Genomic DNA, 17,699 nt, shown 5'->3' on the forward strand with positions numbered 1-17,699 from the left:
TAGCAATAACAATCTATTCAATGAATGTATTATAAATATCAATAACACTATTCACAGTTAAATTAAGTTTCCTTGCATTCTCACCTGCTTTTTCGCCTCCTGCGCTGCCTTTCTCTGTGCTCTCTCTCCCTCTCTGTGGTCACCTGATCCTCCATCGCCTGCACATTCTCCGTCACCTCCTCTCTCTTGCTCAAATGCTGCACGTCCTATGTCACCTCCTTCTCTCTCTCCTTCTTCAATTGCTGCACCTTCACTGTCATCTCCTTCTCTCTCTCTCTCTCCTCGTCTGTGCCTCCTCGTCTCCCCCCTTGGTCAGGTCATCTGTTCGGCAATCACATTCTTGAACCTGGTATAAAAGTTTGAGTTAATGTTCAAATGGTAACAGCCCGATAAAAAGTGACGTCAAAGCAGAATTTAATACATTCAGGTATTTCCCAAAGCTTGTCAAGATTCACGACATGAAGTCGTGCTACACTTCTCTCCCTTCCTCTGTTGCTGTCACCCGCTGCGTGCTCCCCAGCCGCCCCGCTGCAGCGGGAGCCAGGACTGGTACGTAATGTCACTTGAAGCAGCGTCTGTCATCACCATGGTTACCGCTCCGACCGCAGCAGAAACTCTGCTGCATTTAAAATTTCGAAGTGCCTGGTTAAATGTAGCTTCTGTGTTGGCTATCACTTTATTTGATCAGCAAAACACGCAAGTCCGGCTTTCCACTCAACACAGCTCGCTAACCCACTAAACCCGCCTCGCAGAATAGCTCCGTTACATCACATATACAAAACACTTGCTGTTTTGTGTATTCATTGGTTTAATAAGGATTTATTCAAACAGAGACTAAAAAAGTGCTCACCCTGGGGATGTAGCTCAGTGGTAGAGCACGTGCTTCGCATGTATGAGGTCCCGGGTTCAATCCCCGGCATCTCCAGCTCTTTATTGAGATGATAATTAAAGAATAGCTACAGTTATAACACTTCTGCCTAAATACTATGCTGATACATATTTACATTTTTTAAAGTTAGGATGACAGGATGTTTTTGATTGGCTAAATGAAGGGAGGGTTTTGATTGGCTGTTGTCGCAAGCTTAAAAAAACACACACACCCGGAACTACAAACATGGAAGATTTGCCTCCAAATATGTTAATAACAACATGATACCAAGATGGATGCACCATAACCAACCCTGTGCTTTTTGAAATCATAATCATTATTATTAATACCAGCCACCGCCATGTTGATGGTTTTTCAATTGTGCAGTGTTTTTTATTCTTATTATTATGCCGCCGCCATCATTGCAGGAGGATGTTACTAGCCTCCGCCGTGGTTGTCTGGGAATGGCTGAACGAGCACGGCCGCTGGCGGCCCTACAGCCCGGCTGTGTGTCACCACATCGAGGCGGTCATCCGAAGCGACCCTCGGTGTGTTAGCGTGGTGGTCCTCGGCCAAGTGGACTCTCGCCTCTCGCCCTACATTATCGATTTGCAGTCAATGCACCAGTTCCGTCAAGACACAGGTAAAAAGGCACCCGCGTGTTATTATTGGTATTTTTTTGAGGGGCTGCAACATGACGTCGTTTTTTGCAGGATTTTTTTTTTTATTGTAAGCTAGTGTTATTACATGCACAGTCATGTTAGATGCACACTTACACTGAACACGCCCCTATTCGGAAATAGCCGCTTTTTCCTCGTGCAAAAATACAATCAGTCCTTTTAAAAACTGTTAAAATATGCAATGACATTGTTAATGGACAAGTATGTTTTACAGATCTAGCGATTTTCTAGGCATTCAACGGTGCTAGACGATACATTCAAATGATGTTTTTTTCTATTGTATTATTTGTAATGTATAAATGTATTTTATTTATGATACATTTTGTCTTCATCCGACTTTCCTTGCAGCAGTTCTTCAAATGTTACAGAAAATAATATTATATCAGATTTATATAGCGCTTTTGTAGATACTCACTCAAAACTTTTTTTTGGTTGTCATTTTATTTGCCCACCCTTCTTTGCAGAAGTGCTCTAAATCTGTCATAGATCAAGGGCCTCTCTTAAGTACAAAGCCCATAGATTTTTTTGTAATTTTAAACATAAGATACATATAAAATGTGCAGTAAGTGTTACTTATTAACAAATATGTATTTTTAAATTTTGCTATCTTAATTAATTTATTATAATGCATTTTTTTCTTCCTTGCAGGAGTGCTCAAAATGTGTCAGATGGCGAAGGCATTTCTTTTGCACCTCCACCCTTTAGATTTTTCAATTGGATTTGTAGTAGTCATAGTATTAGTAGCAGCAGCAGCAGTAGTAGTAGTGGTATTTAAAACTTCAAAACCAATAGTGCAGAAATCAGATTGGATATAGAAGAGCTTCTTTGGAGAACCTAACCAATCACAACTGGGTGTTCTGTTGCTAGACAGACAAGAAAAATAAAGATACATATCATTTCGTCCCATTTTTAATCTATTGGCTCATTGGTCACCTGTTGCTAGGCAGACTTCATCATATTCAGTCACAGGATAATAAGAAAGTTTGAAGCCACAGGGATACAAATGTCAGACAGAAACAGCACTATAATGTTTATGTTGCTAGGCAGAATTCACAGTCTATTAATAATAAGCCATTGAGAATGTGGTATATGCAAGCCACACCCACAGGGAGCAGGAAGAGGGACATCAGACAGGCAGAATTCAGAGTACACAGTCAGAACTGCGGAATAAGCCAATGAGAATGTGCTATCTGCAAGCCACGCCCACTGGGCTGAGTCATCAGGAACTGGAATCGCAATATAACGTACGTTTTTCCTTAGGCACTCTCCGACCGGTACGACGTAGCTTCTATGACCCCACATCAGCACCCGGTCAGGGTTGGCTGTGGGAGTGGGAGAACGACGTGGGCAGCTGGACGGCGTACGACACGGAAGTGGGGATCGCAATCCAGGCGGCGCGCGACCGCCACCAACCCTGGCTGGACCTGGCGCCGTTAGGTTTCTGCTACCTCATCGACTTCGGAAGCATGACCCAAATCAATGGGCAGACGCAGCGCTGCAGGCGGATCCAGCGCCGCTCTGATTTGGCGTACCCGTTAGTATCAGGGCCCCTGCCGAAATCACACCACCCATTGGGACCGACGTCTGTGCATCAGAGCGCAGGACCATTGGGGGCAGATGTACTTGGAGGGGGCATGGGGATCAGAATGGACAGCGGGGGAACCGGGAACGGGAGCGCCTACCCCAGTGGGGCGCTGCCTGCTTCAGCGATCACCTCCCTGGGGCCGCCCTGTGCCTGCCAGCAGTGCATGCTCCTCTTGAGTGTCAAAGCGGGTACTATGTCAAGTGCTCAAACTCTAGGGCGGAGACCACCACCACAGACTAAACCGCCCAGTCCCAAACTCAGCAGCCAACTACCCTACTCTCTTACCCTCCCACGGTTACCATCCCTGTCACGGTCCCCTCACAGAACGTCCATAGTTGGGGCAACAGGTGGCCCCAGTGTGGTAGGTGGTATGTCGAGTGGTAGTGGTCTCGGAAGTCTTGGCATGGCCGGAGGTTTTACTCACTCTCTATCCCTGTTGGGCTCAGCCACCGCTGCCCTGTCCCTTAACTCCTATCGCCCCCCGCCCCCATCTCTGCCCCCGCCGCCGCTTCCCCCCTTGCCTCCGCCGCCCTCCTCCACTGCTACTTCAGGCCAGCCTCTCATCTCCACCTGTATGCCCTCGCCTTCCACCCGCGTACTGGGGCAGCTAACTTCATCATCTGGTGCCGCCCCTGTGCCGCCCCGGTCCAGCCTAGCAGGTTTGAGTCGACCAGCGTTGCAGCGTATCGCCGTGGCACAGTCCCGGGCCCTTATTGCGTCTGGGTGAGTAAACACTAACCCCCAAGTACGGTGCCATCTGTCATTAGCAAGCAAGCTGCCCAGGTTTAGCGTTCTTTTTTTTTTGGATACATGCTAACGTACTATTCGCGGTGACGTCTAAAATCATTCTGCATAACCAGGATGTAGTCTGCTAACAAGTGGACCGGCAAATTTGCCTATTTTGTAGTAGTTTGCAGTTAAAGTATTAAGATGGATAGTCCTGGCAGTGCATGAAATAACGCGATGTCTCCAATGACTGGTAACTGGTATGGCCCAAATCGGGATTTGAAAATGGGCAAAAATTTACCAAAAGTTTTTTTTTTTACCTTCTTCATCGCAGTTTGCATTATTAGGTAAAAAAAAAAACAAAAACAACATGACAGTGCATGATATGCTGCTGTGCCTCAAATGCGGGACCGTTTTTGTCCATTTTTACCCAAAATGTGAGAAACATTTTGTGAAAAATCGGGACGCTATGCAGGCGAAATACGCTTATTCTTCTTTGCAGTTGGTGGTATTAAGCTAGACTAGTCTCTAGAGTGTATGGCAGGGGTGTCCAAACTTTTTCCAGCGAGGGCCACATTCTGAAAAATGAAAGGACGCAAGAGTCACTTTGATATTTTGTAGCGTAATATTAGTATGAACTTCGCATTCTTCCCCCGTTTTTGGTGGGGTTTTTTTAAACATTTTCCAACTTTCTTGTGAAATAATTCTGACTTTCTTTCCATAATATTATAACTATTCCCCCAACCTAAAAAAATTTATTACTTTGATTTCCTTTTGTTTCATAAAATATTATGACTTCAAAAAAATAAAGTAATTTTTTATTTAATATTGCAGCTCTGTGCAACTAAAATTACATTATTTTTCCTCATATTTTTACAAGTTTATGTTAGTAAAAAAACGACTCTTAAAGTTTTTTTCTCTTAATATTTAGATTTTATTCTCGTAAAATTACGGCTTCCATTCCTGCTGTTTTTTTGTTTTTTTTAATTTTCCTACAATTCCAACTTTCTTCTTGTAAATTTTCTTCTCGTAATTATGACTTTATTCCCATAATATTTACTTTATTCCCGTAATATTATAACTTTTTCCCCAAGCTCATTTTCCCAAAATGTCAACTTTATTTATTGTTTTGTTTGTTTCTTCTAATATTACTGTAAAAAAAAACTCAACTTAAAAAAACAATTCTTATTGTGTTGCTTCCCATAATATTATGACATCATTTTTTTTTCTTTAATATTGCAACTATGTACTATCCACATGCTATCCATCCATCTATTTTCTATGCCGCTTAGCCTCACTAGGGTCGCGGGGGTATGCTGGAGCCTATCCCAGCTGACTTCAGGTGAGAGGCGGGGTACACCCTGGACTGGTCGTCAGCAGTATGTGCTACTAAAATGACATTAATTTTTCTCTTAATATTACGAGTCTTTGCACGTACAATTGCGACTATTTTTCTTATTAGAATGCAACTTTTTTCCCTTAATATTTTGACTTTATTCCCGTAAAATTACAGCTGTTTTTTTCCATTTCTGCTGTTGTTTTTTAAATGTTCCAACTATTCCAACGTTCTTCTTTTAAATTTTGTTCTCAAAATTATGACTAATATTTTGACTTTATTCTCGTAACATTATTACTTTTTCTGCAACTAATTTTCCAAAAATGACAACTTTATTCGTTGTTTTGTTTGTTTCTCCTTAATATTACTGTAAAAAAAAACTTAACTTAAAAAAAAAACTCTTTAAGATTTCAACTTCATGCTACTAAAATGACATTATTTTTCCTCATAATATTACGAGTTTATGTATGTAAAATAGCGACTATTTTTCTTCTTACAATGTGACTTTTTTCTCTGAATATTTTGACTTTATTGCCGTAAAATTACACCTGTTTTTTCCATTTCTGCTGTTGTTGTTTTTTTTTTTTATGTTCCATCTATTCCAACTTTCTTCTTGTAAATTTTCTTTTGGTAATTATGACTAATATTTTGACTTTGTTCTTGTAACATTCTGACTTTTTCCGCAAGCTAATTTTCCAAAAATGACAACTTTATTGTGTTGTTTTGTTTGTTTGTCTTAAAATTACTGTTCTGTTTCTCCTAATATTACTATACTTTCAACAAATCTCTTTAATATTTCAACTTTATGCTACTAAAATGACTTAAATTTTCCTCACAATATTATGGCATTAGTCACGTAAAATGACAACTTTTCTCATTAGATTGCAACATTTTTCTCTTCATATTTTGACTTTATTCTTGTAAAATTACTGTTGATCTTTCAGTTTTTGCTGGCTTTTTGAATGACGCGTATTGTTCTTTGCGGTATGCAGTGTTAAACTAGACTAGCCCCTACAGTGTATGATATGCCGGTGTGCCTCTAAATCAGATTTTTGATCAAAATGTGCAAAAACTTATGGCAAAATAGGGTTGAAACAAGCTTCACAGATGGTACAGTCCAAAATGGACAATGGAATAGAAACCAGTGCATCATGCTAAGCTGTAAATAAATGATGTAATGGTTCCTGTTACTGTATAGTCAAGTTTGTTGACACTGTCCCTGCGTCATTGGTTTGTTTACCAACAAGCTACGTGACGGTTAGCTTTAAGCTTTAGCTTTAAGTGTACGTGACAAGACGACAAGGGATTAAGCGCGTGTGGGCGACGATGCCAAATACGAGAGGAAAGTCACGTTTCCCTTGGCTTGCATCTAATCTGCCAGCATTAGGCATCTGCGACTGGGAAACACAAAAAAGTGCAGCAGGTAAAAAATTTGACACATTCTTGGTAGAGTATCTTCAATTTAGATTGGATTTTAAAAGCAGAGAACAAAACATACATGTTTTTAAATTTAGTCGGGAAGTGATACCTGAGAGTTGCAAGGTGAAAGGACTGCGACAGGTGGGGAACACTTGTCGGCGTTAATCTGTGACGTTGTAGAGTTTAACTTTTCGACCTTGAAGCCATCTGCCGGATCATGCTGTGTTTTCATTACCCATATGTGCCTTTAAAAATGACTTTGTGGGATACGATCAGGGTTTTATGCTGCCGATTCCGATCAGCCACGAGTGAAGTTGACCGATACCGTTCGCACAGACTAAGTGTAAATTTTTCAATATACTTGTGATGAGTGCTGTTGGCCAGGGGTGCCCTATACGGGGGAAATTTAGGACAATTCCAAGGTCCCCTGACTGCCAGGGAGTCCAAAAAATAGGTAATTATTAGAAAATAATGTTTGACTTACTTTTTCAAGAGAACCTATATCACTGGTGAAACTCACAGATGATGAGGCACCTTCTTTAAAGAGACTTTGGATGTGAGTGTTAGTTTGATGGCGTTATTTTTTGACTGACCGTGACGCGTTTTGGCTACATAGCTGCCGTTTGACCGATGATCACATCGTGAGCCTCGAAAACTCACCATACTTTGTCAAGTGTTTGTTCTTCAAATGGCGTATTAGATTAAAGTTTTTTAACATGCTACCCCGGCCAGACATTTTTCGTGGCATGTTTTGCAGGGTGCAAAATTTAAATCACTCTCACAAACGGCAAGTAAGCTCCACACGGAAGGCATGATTGTTTTGGGTTTGGCCCGCCTGCGCAGCGTGAAGGAAAGTGGGCTGGAAATGCTCGCTACAGGCTGCATGCTGCAATAGTACGTCATCTGCCGATCACATGCTTTTACGATCAGTATCGTCTAATACTGATCGGTGGACGATCGATCGGAGCATCCCTACTTTTTAGCAGTGCGAAATTCATGTTAGTGATGTTATAGCAGCATATCATGCACAGTCGTGACTATTCCAACAAGAAGATGCATCGTTTTCTAGAAAGGTGCCTTTGTTTTCTGCAAATTTTCACCCATTTTAAGTAAAAATAGACAAATGGCGTAGAGGTACAGCAGCACATGATGTGACTCACATATGGTCGCAGTACGAAGATTCCATCTTCGTACTGCAAACTGCAAAGAAGAAGCCAATTTTTCCAGAGTGACGTCATTGTTCACGGAAAAATGAAAATGAAAACAATTAATACACTCATACTCAAAATGTAAGGACCATTTCAAAAATTGCAGGAATTTACATTTTGCACTGTTGGATCCTAAGAAGGTTCTAAGCAGAGCTTCAAAATGCAAAAAGAAGAAACGGGAGTGAGACAAACACATTTTTGACTATGCAAGCAGAAAAGTGAAATAGGCTGACCATCAGCTGAACAAACGTTGAACAAAAGACCATAGCTCAAAAAACCTGAAACCCCCCCACGTTCAAAAAAGGAGTCGGTAATGAGTAGCTGCACCATATTTGTTAATGAGCTGAAAAATGGGTTTGGGCATGCTTGATTCCAGTGTTTCCAGGAGGCTAGTGTGAATTTTGCGGGAAGAAGTCCTTTGTCAGGCGGGCATTGTGAACTGCACCGTTGTCCTGTTGAAAACACCACTCATCACCACGCAGACGAGGGCCTTCAGTCATGAGGGATGCCCCCTGCAACATGTTCTCATAGCCAGCTGCCGTTTGACGCCCCTGCACAGCCTGAAGCTCCATTGTTCCACTGAAAGATTACAATGGCGCCCCCTCCACTGTGCCCTGTGGAAAACATCTCAGGTGGGATCTCCTTGTCATGCCAGTAACGTTGGAAGCCATCGGGACCATCATGGTTTTCTCATGAGCGAAGAAAACTTTCTTCCACCTTTCAATGTCCCATGGTCTCGTGCAAATTGCAAACAGGCAATTTTGTGACGTCAAAGAAAACGAGGACATAGAAGACCTTTTTTTTCCCTAAAAGCTGTTTCTCGCAGATGCCATCTAATGGTTATTGGACTGCGCCCAGCACGAGTAACAGCCTTGACGAACAGCCAATGGGATCCTCCGGCTCGGGGCCGGTGATATTTTTTGGATATACCACTTGACTTTTTTGTTCCATAACCCTCAGGATGTCTTACTGCTTCCAACCTCAGCAGCAATGGCATGCTGCGAGAGGCCTTGTTTATGCAGCTCAACAATCCCACCACGTTCAAAGAGAGAAAGCTTGTTTGCCTTTGTCATCAAGAGATCATGACAGTGTGAATACCTGACAGAAAATAACATTCAAGCCACATTTGGCTTTTAACTCATTCAATACCAAAGACGTATTTATACTTTTTTTTTTTTTTTTACCCGAATGCTCGCTCGTCTTTTAAGTTTTTTTGCGTGACAGGCGAAAAGAAGTGATGACGCAAGTGCACAATAAAAGAGGTAACTTTTCATGCAGTTTTATGCAATAAAAACGGCCACAAGGTGGCAGAAGTGCATTTATTGAGAGCTCGGCATGGATCTTTTGCATGTGTTAACACACTCGACAGAAAGGAGGAAGTGAGAGAGCGTGGAGCACGCGTGCACACACGCGGTTTACTTTCAAATGTGAAAATTGTAAAAAAAAGTTAATGGTGTTATATTTGTAAATAAATTGTTATTTTGATGTAAAACATTTTTTTGTATTGTTTATGTTGTGCTGCAGTTGTTTAGATCTTTGAGCTGTCACAAAAGCAAAAAAAAAAGTGTCCAAGGGAAAGTTATGCTTGAAATGTATCCAAAAAGCTGTTTTTCTCCCCTTTTTTTTTTTTTTTTTTTTTTTGTTTGTTGGGAACTGATATTTTCCTGAAACATACCTCTGTTCTACAGCTGATTACTAAAGCACGGAAAAAGGTAGCAACAAGCTTTTTTATGATATTTTATTATGAAAGACGGGAGTCTAATGTGTGCCTCGAAAAATCAGTCAAAATCGGCTAAAATGGCACTGAAGGGGTTGAATTTTGTAAAATGGCTGGGACTGAATGAGTTAAAGTCTGTAGTCTTGGACGTTTGATCAGTTACTGAACAGCCTATTTCACTTTAATGCTTGTGTGCAATAAATTGCTTACTCAAAACATTTTAATCTCACTCCTGTTTCTTCTTTTTGCATTTTGAAGTTCTGCTTAGAACCTCCAACAGTGCAAAATGTAAATTTATTGCAATTTTCAGCTGGTCTGAAAATTTTGACCAGGAGTGTACATTCAAGTAAATACTTAATAATAGTAGCAAACAACTCTAATAACCGTAACTTTCCCTGTGGTTGATGGAGGGAACTTATTAACGCCCGTACCGTACTACTGTAATTCTAAGTGGATTTAGTCTACTTTTGTATGTCATTGTGTCAACCTTACGGCCTACTGACTAATCCCCAGTGGCCTACAAGAGTTAAGTCAACAGATGGGAATAAAGTGGATTAGGCCTATAAAAGGTAAAGAGCAAGGCCACCCAGTCGCACTGCAAGAACCCCAGGTGAAACAGCAGCGCGAAACGAGCGGGAATTTGCCTGAATATTTTCTTTGCGGAGATGACTGTTATTAAAAGTGGCCGACCGTAAGTACCGAGCGTTTGTTGGGCTTTTCTTGTGTTTTTTTTTAACGGCCACAAAAACGGCATTTGTCCGTCTTTGTATCCGACTTAGCGATGCTAGCGTGTACTGTGAAAACATTCAGCATTTTGTGTCGCATTAGCAACAGCATTTGCACATTAGCGAAATTAATTAGTTGATTAGTACGTTTTTTGCGGAATAAAATCAGCGGGAACCCTCACTCTTCCATAATTTTTTACTTAAAAACAAGTTTTGTTTGTCAAATCCAAAATATCAGTGTTGTCACAGTGTTTGGTGTTTTTTTTAGCAATTAGCATTTTGCTTAAACCTCCGTATTCATGTATGATGCAATATTTTTTTTTCTGTACTTTTTTTTGTTACAATTACATGTCATTATAACAATGCGCATTAGCATTCCCTCTAGAATAACACTTTCGGCAATCACCTTATGGATAAACATTAATGTTTGGACATATCTTTGAATTGTTTACGCTAGTTAACGAAAATCCAATTGTAGCCAACGACTTCGAGTTAAAGGTCTCAATGAGGGTTTTCCAGATGGTGATTATTTTGTCAATATAGGGCATCCTGTGATGACGAAAAAACAGCAGTGACCACTTTGATCCATACGACCAACTTTGGGTCAAACGTCACATTAGAAGGTCTTGACGAGGATTAGACCACCCTTGTTTCTTCAGTTTATTGGTCCATTGTAATGCCGGGTACAACTAAAGATACTTTTGTTTGGACAAATATAATGACGAAAACAAATAGCTCATAAGAGTTGAATTTAAGAGCTGATATCTAGCAACTTCCATGCTTTTCTTGATAATAACTAAAATAACTTCTTTCATAAATAGCTATAGCATTGTACTGCCAAAAAATGTAACTCTCATGAGCTATTTTTGTTGTCATTGTTATATTTGTCCAAACAAAGGTACCTTTAGTTGTATCAGGCATTAAAATGAACAAGAAACTAAAGAAACAAGGGTGGTCTGATCATTTTTTCCATGACTGTATGTCGTCCTGTGATGACAAAAAAACAACAAAGTGACCACTTTGAGTCATACGTCGCATTAAAAGATCTTGATGAGGGTCGTATTGTGTCACACGGCGTAATTATTTAGCCTGTAAGTCCACATGCGTCGCTGTAAAAGATGCAGAATGGCCAAAATGTTCCTGTGGCAGCTAAAATCAAACTGCTGCAAACCGCCTTGTGTCACACCTCATGAACAACCTTCGATAGGGCGTTCCAAGTATGAAGTTATTTTTTCACTACACCCTTGCCAAAGAGCCAAAGAACATCTTTTTTTACACACGTGTTTTGCACCGGAAGCTCTCAGTCCATATGCTAAAGCTCCTTAGAACCTTCTGATGTGGGTTGAGCGTGACATATGCTACCGCCAGCTGTGTGTATCTACACCACCTGTGCACACCTCATCCTTATTGGATTTTGACGCCTTAAGGCTGAACCATGTGTCTAAAAAGATTCTTTGTTTGTAGAGTGCCAACGGTTCCAGTGAAGAATCTGAATGGCTCCAGTCCTGTGCACCCTGCACTGGCAGGTAAATGTAAAATATATTTGGAAATACTTACAGCATTTGAAATTGGAGTAATGGAAAACACTTCCTTCCTTTTTTTTTTTTTTTTAAGGTATTACCGGCATTCTTATGAGCGCCGCAGGACTTCCTGTCTGCTTGACCCGCCCCCCCAAGCTGGTGCTCCACCCACCACCTGTCAGCAAAAGCGACATCAAACCCGTACCTGGTTTGGGCCACTGCTGTCGCAAAACAACTAAGAAGCAAGCCCGAAAAGGTCAGTCAATATATATATATATATATATATATATATATATATATATATATGATTTTAATAATTATGTTTTTGTGGTAAAACATGAAACATGAATGCTATTTTATTTTCCAATAATAGGGAGGACCCCTGAGGAGGTGGTGAAGCGGTACCTTCAGAAAGTTCGTAACCCCCCAGAGGAGGTAAAGATTATTCATGTAATTTTATTTATGATTTAAATATGTATTTATTTTTTTCGTTTTTTTTTTTTTTTAAGATTTCAGAACGTATTGGAGGAAACCACTTTATCTTTCAATTAAAAATGTTATTTTAGATTTTTTTTTTTTCAAAATTTAACAAAAAAAATGTATTATTCACTCATTAAAAAAGGAAACTCAAATTAAAATAGAAAATCTAAAATTATTACATCTAAATATTGAGTTAGCACATTTCTGAACTCTTTGGACGCTGCCCTCTGTATGTGAAACTATTTTTGTCTTAATTTTAGATGTTTTTATGATATTGTCACGCTATATGTGAAACTATTTTTTTATTTAAAAAAAAATGCATTTCTTACTTATTTTTCACTCATTAAAATATTAGAAAATTATAAATGTTTACGTCTAAAAATTATGTTGGTACAATTCTGACCTTTTTGCCGCTGTCCTGTACGTGTAGTATTTTTGTCTTCATTTTTGACAGTTTTTAGATCATTTTAAAAAAATCTACAATTTTTTCACTCATTAAAATAGTAGAAAATGAAAAATTGTTGCGTCTAAAAATGAAGTTAGCTCATTTTTGTTTTAAAAAAAATTGCAAAAATTCCATTTCTTACTTATTTTTCACTCATTAAAATATTCCCAAATAAAACATTGTTATGTCTAAAAATTAAGTTAGCACATTGCAGAAATTTTTGATGCTCTCCTAAATCTTAATTTTAGATGTTTTTTTTTGTTTGTTTTTTGTTTTTTAAGTTGCATTTTATATTAGAAAATGAAAAATGTTTACGTCTAAAAATTAAGTTGGCACAATTCTAAGCTTTTTTAATGCTGTCCTGTACGTTAAAGTATTTTTGTCTTAGTTTTTGACGATTGTTGGATAATTTAAAAAAATGAATCTTATAACTTCATTTTAACTCATTCAAATATTGGAAAGTGAAAAAGTGTTATGTCTAAAAATTAAGATACTATCTTTCTAAAACTATTTTTGTGCTAATTTTAGATATTATTTTTTAATTCTTCAAAAATTACATTTCTTACATATTTTTCATGCATTAAATATTAGAAAAGAAAAAGTGTGACATGTGAAAATTAGGTTAACACATTTTTGAACATTTTGACACTGTCCTTTTTATGTGAAACTATTTTTGTCTCATCAGTATAATAACATTTGAAAAACTACGTTGTGGCCACCTCAGGACTGTACCATTTGCATGGAGGTCCTGGCCGGTCCGTCGGGCTACAAAGGCCCCGGGGTGGGCGGCATCTCCCGGGCAGAGTCGGTGGGGCGCCTGGCTCAGTGCGGCCACCAGTACCACCTGCAATGCCTGGTGGCCATGTACAACAACGGCAACAAAGATGGCAGCCTGCAGTGTCCCACCTGTAAGACCATCTACGGCGTCAAGACCGGGAACCAGCCTCCCGGCAAGATGGAGTACCACGTCATCCCGCACTCTCTACCAGGACACCCCGACTGCAAAACCATCCGAATTATTTACAACATTCCACCTGGCATTCAGGTATGTCCTCTATTGTTTGTGTGGTACAAGGCATTGTTGTTAACAGTAAAAACGAGAAACAAAAACATGCCTTAATGTGGGCCTTTTTAGAAATAAGCTCCCATTTTTCAGGCACGCGGTAAAATGTCTTACCTTTGAGTAACGCCTTTGTTGGTAATCTACAAAACCATCGGATTAAAAACTATAAAGGTAAGATTACCATTACTTAACATTAGTAAATGGTAAAAACGTAACGGTAAAATGACTTAATTCCTTATGAAAGTCTGTATACCAGGTGTATACGCTCATGAAAGAATTTTTGCAATCATTAAACACACCTTAATTTCTGGAGCCCTGAACCCTGCAGCTAATTTATGGCCATGTTCTAATCTCGTGACATCTCCTTTACTTCACAACTGCTACCAATCGTTTCAATACTGTGCTGCTCGTGAGTCAGTGAGGAAACGGTAGCTCTTTCTTTGGCAAGCAGCAAACCCACTGGAAATCGCAGGCAGTTGGCTGGCGAGCAGTGCAGGGTGTACCCCGCCTGTCGCCCAAAGTCAGCTGGGATAGGCTCCAGCATATTCGCTACCCTAGTGAGGATAAGCGTCATAGAAGATGGATGGATGGATAAATGATAGCCGTTTCGTGGTATATAACAGTATATTGAGACATTACCTGACATTACATTACCTTAACACCGCATGAAGTCAGCCGAGGAATGCCCCACATGATAGAGCGAAAAAAAAGTTCTCCTCCCATCCCAAGTGGAAGTGGTAAGATTTGGGATTCTTAAGTTTACAGTAGAAGAAATATGTTTGAGGCTAACTGGTTAGCTCGCTAGCTTGATAGCTCGCCACAATGCGTTATAAACTGTGAATAACAGGAGTGTAAAGGTGACTACAGGCGTGTTATTTCATGTCTACGGGGCTCTAATCATGTTAAAAACCGTATTTAGAAAGTCAAATACAGGTTTTCTGTGCTCTAACTACGAAAATATCTGGAACCAATTAACCGCCATAAACGGTAGTTCAGCCGCAGTTCAGCCCTCTCACCATTCACATTCCGCCACAAAACCTGATGGATTTCTGTACTAATTGTTTTTGCTAGCTGGCAGTAAGGAAAATTTATTTATTTTTTTTTTTTCAGGGCGTAGAGCACCCAAACCCGGGCAAACCTTTCACCGCTCGTGGGTTCCCCAGACACTGCTACCTCCCAGACAGCGACAAAGGCCGAAAGGTACTTTCTGAAATGGGTAAAACTTTGTTAATAATATCTTAAATTTTGAACCCTGCAATTTATACAGCGGTGCAGCTAATTTATGGCTAAATTCTAATCTCGTGACATATCCTGTACTTCAGAGCTACTGCTAATTGTTTAAATACTGTGCCGCTTGCGAGTCAGTGAGGAAACGGTAGCTCTTTCTTGGGCAGGAGCCAATCACAAGCTATCACTGCACTCACAATGAGCTTGTCAACCCAATGGAAATCGCAGTATGTAACAGTATAACAACATAACAGTCTGACTCACGGTGTCATCTTTACTAAGAACTCTACTAACACTAAATTCATCACACGGCAACTTAACACTCCAAAGTATACCTCTGAAAAATACAAACATTTACCAATACGAGTTTGAAATAGAAAAAAAAACTCTTTTAAAGTTTTCCCATAATGCATTGCATTGGGGCGCTGCGATGATGTCAGCCTCCCCCATTATTTTCTATGGTGCTTGTTTGGTCAAACGAAATACATTATGGGAAAACTTTAAAATGTTTTTTAAACTCATATTTGGTACATGTTTGTATATTTACTATTAGGTATACCTTTTGAGTTTTAAGTTGCTGTGTGATGAGTTTAGTGTTGTTTGTAAGATGACACCATGAGTCAGACTGTTATATTGAGTAATGACCTCCTGCAATTTCCAATGGGTTGACAAGCTTGTCGTGAGTTTTTTTCATAGCTCATGATTGGCTCCTGGCACTCACAGATTCACAACATGCCATTTTATGACGTGGACATGTGCGGATTATACACCAGTGCAGTTTATATATGTACAAATCTGTTTTTTCCCCTAAATTTAGTGGGTGCGGCTTATACACCGGAATGTACGGTGATTATAATAACTAATTAATTAAAATAAAATAATCAAAAACAAATTCCAATACAAATAAAAAAGTATTACAGTACAATTAAAAAAATAAATACAGATGAATGGAAATCGATCAAATAAGATTGGATATAATTGAAGTAAACTAATGTCAATGTCTTACCTCAAGGTGCTGAGGCTGCTCCTGGTGGCGTGGGACCGTCGCCTCATATTCTCCGTGGGAACGTCCAGCACCACGGGCGAGTCGGACACTGTCATCTGGAACGAGGTTCACCACAAGACGGAGTTCGGATCCAACCTGACAGGACACGGATACCCGGATCCGGGACACCTGGACAATGTCCTGGAGGAGCTGAAGGCTCAGGGCATCACTGAGGACGAATGTCTTCCCCGAGAATGAACAAAAATATGACTGCATGTGTCGGGAATTCTTGTTTAGTTTCTCCCCCCACGCCCCCTTGCTAAAAATCATTCCATGATTCCTACTGTGAGGCTAGAATGTAAACATAACGGCTGCTGACATGGATAGCATGGATGTTTGCTGCCCTCTAGTGTTACTTACGGGAAACTACATCTATTTTTTAAATTGTACTGTCGAGTCCTTAATCTTCAAATATTAAGTATGTATTAAGTACATCAAATATTATGTGTTAATATTTTTATTATTTCTCGATTATTTGCATAAAATCAGTTACATTGTTACAAATTAATCTATCATAAAATGTAGCTTTTTTTGCTTTATGATTATTGTTTTTGCCTCTGTTTGCCTTCAGTTCCATATGGACTGTTTTTGTACAGGCATTTCTATTGTACTGTATGTATGTGTTACATATGTACGCACATTTGCATTAAACATTCGTTTTTTTAATCATATTTTGTGCTGTTTTATGCAAGGGTAATATTGATGAATTCTGATTGTGACGTTTGTTTTATTAATCCAACAATATACTGTATTTAATATTGCAGTGCAGTTTTACACCACAGTAATACATAATAGAAAAAACATAAATACAGCTTTCATTAGATTATTATAGATAATATATTTTTAATATAGTTGATATGTTTAATATATATTTTTAGAATTATATTATAGTGTATTTATTTTGTTATTTAAATAAAATAATATAACTTTACAATAAAGACTAAATAATTGTGCCTACTTGTATAACACATTTTATTTTTTAAATAAAAATATGATGATTTATTGATGTATTTATTCCCTATTGTTGATATATAGTCAATCCAAAATATTGAATAAAATAAAAATAAGATAATTGATTGAAAATCATGCTTAAACCTACTGTACTTCCTTAAGGGAGCTTGCCTCCCATGACATTACGTCTACTACTTTTAAACCTGAGCTATGCATGACTACTTTATCTGTAGATTAGTCTGTCTCCTGGATTACCGAGTCTGGATTACGTCCACTTTAAAGAATGACCAAAAACCAAAGGAAAAGCATCTACATTGCCCATCAAAAGATTGGATGCAATTCCTCATGTTATGGACTGGGAAGGTGTGTTCAAACTTTTGACTGATAGTGTAATCTCTCTCCAAACTTTGTGGGCTGTTCCTTTTTGTCAGACACACTTGTTTTGTCAATTTTTTAAAAATGTAATTTTTTCTGGCCAATGAAAACACATGTACAGTCTCTCAAAATGCTGTGGTCTTTTCTCTTTTTCCCACCCATTTTTGCTGTTGTCCACCGGCTCCCCGAGTATTTAAAATTTCTTCTTAATTAATTTTCCTCATTTTTTTTTGTAATGTTATGACTATATTCTCATAATACTATACAGAATATTATAATTTTTTGCCCAAAAATTACAAATTTATTTGTGTTTGTTTTTTTCTCATATT

The 17,699-nt window shown here is 39.0% G+C and overlaps 1 protein-coding gene and 1 non-coding gene across 2 annotated transcripts; both read left to right on the forward strand.

The window, feature by feature from the left end:
- The first annotated feature begins 853 nt into the window (after positions 1 to 853).
- Positions 854 to 925, forward strand: trnaa-cgc (transfer RNA alanine (anticodon CGC)). Its single transcript has one exon. It is a non-coding gene; the product is annotated as a tRNA-Ala (tRNA).
- A 190-nt stretch (positions 926 to 1,115) lies between these two features.
- On the forward strand, positions 1,116 to 16,715 carry dtx4a (deltex 4, E3 ubiquitin ligase a). The gene is made up of 8 exons (XM_054753432.1): positions 1,116 to 1,511; positions 2,809 to 3,856; positions 11,729 to 11,790; positions 11,879 to 12,040; positions 12,158 to 12,219; positions 13,434 to 13,754; positions 14,883 to 14,972; positions 16,012 to 16,715. Exons 1-8 carry the CDS (start codon positions 1,301 to 1,303, stop codon positions 16,240 to 16,242), a joined length of 2,187 nt encoding a protein of 728 aa, XP_054609407.1. The 5' UTR covers positions 1,116 to 1,300; the 3' UTR covers positions 16,243 to 16,715.
- The last annotated feature ends 984 nt before the right edge of the window (positions 16,716 to 17,699 follow it).

The sequence above is a fragment of the Dunckerocampus dactyliophorus genome, chromosome 15 (assembly GCF_027744805.1).
Source record: "Dunckerocampus dactyliophorus isolate RoL2022-P2 chromosome 15, RoL_Ddac_1.1, whole genome shotgun sequence".
Classification (NCBI taxonomy): Eukaryota; Metazoa; Chordata; class Actinopteri; order Syngnathiformes; family Syngnathidae; genus Dunckerocampus; species Dunckerocampus dactyliophorus.